This window comes from Salpingoeca rosetta (assembly GCF_000188695.1).
Source record: "Salpingoeca rosetta unplaced genomic scaffold supercont1.115, whole genome shotgun sequence".
In the NCBI taxonomy this organism is placed as follows: Eukaryota; class Choanoflagellata; order Craspedida; family Salpingoecidae; genus Salpingoeca; species Salpingoeca rosetta.
The window spans coordinates 1-2,500 of record NW_004754819.1 but is presented as its reverse complement, the minus strand read 5'-3'; the positions used below and the strand labels follow the sequence as shown (position 1 = coordinate 2,500).

At 58.2% G+C, this 2,500-nt stretch overlaps 1 protein-coding gene across 1 annotated transcript in view; it reads right to left on the bottom strand.

Moving 5' to 3' along the window:
- Positions 1-2,388, bottom strand: part of PTSG_11492 (uncharacterized protein) — a gene marked incomplete at both ends in the record, with an annotated part of 3,818 nt that extends 1,430 nt beyond the window's left edge. Inside the window, 7 exons of the mRNA XM_004987424.1 lie at positions 1-9; positions 244-702; positions 920-996; positions 1,206-1,392; positions 1,561-1,632; positions 1,775-2,101; positions 2,353-2,388. The exon at positions 1-9 is cut by the window's left edge and continues 311 nt beyond it. Coding sequence (XP_004987481.1) covers positions 1-9; positions 244-702; positions 920-996; positions 1,206-1,392; positions 1,561-1,632; positions 1,775-2,101; positions 2,353-2,388 — 1,167 coding nt within the window. The remainder of the gene's footprint in view (positions 10-243; positions 703-919; positions 997-1,205; positions 1,393-1,560; positions 1,633-1,774; positions 2,102-2,352) is intronic.
- Positions 2,389-2,500: the final 112 nt, after the last annotated feature.

The following is a 2,500-nucleotide window of genomic DNA, read 5'->3' as shown; positions in this document are numbered from 1 at the left end:
CTCCAGATACTGCTCCAGCATTGGATGGACATGGGTGTTGGTGCATAGCGTGTGCGCAAGCGTGTGTGTGTGTGTGTGTGTGTGTGTGTGTGTGTGTGTGTGCAATCATGTGAGGCATGTGTGCGTGAGTGTGTTTGAGAGTACGCGTGTTCGTGTGTGGCGCAACTGTTCCCCTAGAAGCCGTCAATCTCCCTCATCACCACCATGGCAACACCAGCCACCACCGCCACCCCCTTTCCACACCTGAGCGCGGGCGATTGCGTGCTGGAGCTTCTCCTCCATCGTCGCTGTGTCCGGCAGCTCGGGCGGCGGTGGCGGTATCACATCCGCCTCCCCGGCGCTCGTCGGTGCAGTGGCGGCGGTGGTGGTGGTGGCTGTGTCCTCTTGGGTAGTGGCTGTCTCGTCATTCTCTTCCTGGGTGGGCGTGGCACCGCCATCGGCAGATGCTGGTGCCTCTTGCTGCTGCTGCTGCTGCTCTTGTTCAGCACCAGCACCATCGGCCTCCACAGCAGTGGCACTCTCACTTCCCTCATCGCCACTGTTGTGCTGCTGCTGCTGCTGCGTGGTTGTCGCTGTTGGTTCAAGCTGCCGGTGTGCGTGTGTCTCTGGCTCGTCGCGCTCCACGCTCTCCAGACCGGGCTCAACCTCGTCTGCAAGGCCATCGGCGGTGTTGCTTTCCGTGTCTTCACCACTCGCGGTGACCTGTCATTGATGATCATGACGACGATGATGATGATGGTGGTGGTGATGGTGATGATGATAGTGATGATGATGATAATGATGATGGTGGTGGTGGTGGTGAGAAGTTCTGGCAAGTGCATGCGAGAGTTCACATCCTGCGCCTGTGCATGTGTTGGCGGCTGCGCAAGCAAAGCGAGCGTGCATATGTGTGTGTGTGTGTGCATGTGTGCGCTCGCACCTGGTCGATGTTGTCTTGGACGTGCTGCACCACAACGGCCTCCACCTCTGCGTCCGTTGGCGCAGTCTCGTTCTCAGCTGCCAGCCGTCAATAGTGAGCACAGTGTGAGGCAGATGGTAACGGCTGTGTGCACATTGCGTGTGTGCGTGTGTGCGTGTGCACGTGGGTGCATATTTTTGTGTGTGTGCGTGTGCACGTGGGTGCATATGTATGTGTGTGTGTGTGTGCGTGTGCGTGTGTGTTTCCGGGTGTGTCACTGCCATGATGACCGCAATGCACTCCTTACGTTGAACGGTGGTGGCTGGTTCTGGTGTTATGTCCTCTGCTGCGTCCTCAATGACAGCAGCGTCCTGTTGCTTCGTGTCCTGTGCCGCCTGCTGCTCCTCCTGCCGTTGTGCCTTCTTCTCCTCCCTGCTGGCGCGCAATCGCTCCTTCACGTCCCGAGATGACGATGGCGGTGGTGTGCTCTTTGTCTGTAGTCCAGCACAGCATATACGGCGTGGGCGTGTGTGAGTGAGCATGTGCGTGCATGTGTTTGTGGGAGTGAGCATGTGCGTACACGCGTGTGTGTGTGTTGTGTGCGCACACGTGTTTGTGTGCGTGTACATAGGTGTGTCTGGACGCAAAATGGTTCTGCTCACGTTGCCGAGCGGTCCGAGGATTTCCGGCGACGGCTTTGTTTGTGTCGTCTCTGAGGACATCAGCTGGTACACCTGGTGCACGAGCACGCACACAGCAGCGATGTAGAGCACAAAATGACAACAAGCTCTAAGCCGTACGGTGGAAGGTGCTATCGCTGGCGAGGCATACATTGCAGTAAGCAAAAGCCAGAAACGTGTACGAGCGCACACGTACCTCCTTGGCGCCGGGAACATATTCCTCGATGGTTGGGCGGAGCATTTCGTCGCGCATGCCGAGCGTCACCACGGTGCCATAACCCGTGACACCAAGCATGGTGACCAGCGCTGCCTTGCGGGCAAAGGACATGCCACCTTTCCCAGACGAAGGCGGTGGCGGCGGCTGCGACGGGTTGCCTGCGCCTGGCTTTGGCGGGCCCTCGCGAGCAGCTGGGCGCACGTTCACGCTCTTCTTGGGAGGAGCACGCGCATCTGTGACCTGTGGGCCAGGCGGCTTCTCGCTTGCTGGCCGTGGCGTGCGCGGCACATTGGCAGCATGCCGTTTCTGTAGTGTGAACCAAGACACACAGCGTGTCAGGCACCGCACGCACACCATTCGAACCACCAAATGCAGCACAAGCCACACATGCATGACCCCAAACGCACATGTGGACACGCAATCACAGGAACCAAAGACACACACACACACACACACACACACACACACACACACACACACACACACACACACACACACACACACACACACACACACACACACACACACAGAGGCTTGATGCTTGCGTGGGACCTCACCGTGGTTCTTGCCACAAGCCCCACACTGCGCCTCATCTTGGTTGTCGTCTTTCGCCTGCGCAGTGATAGTGGAATATTCACAGCAGTATCCACAATTTTCGACAACGCTGTGTGTGTGTGTGTGCGTGTGCGTGCGTGCGTGTGTGTG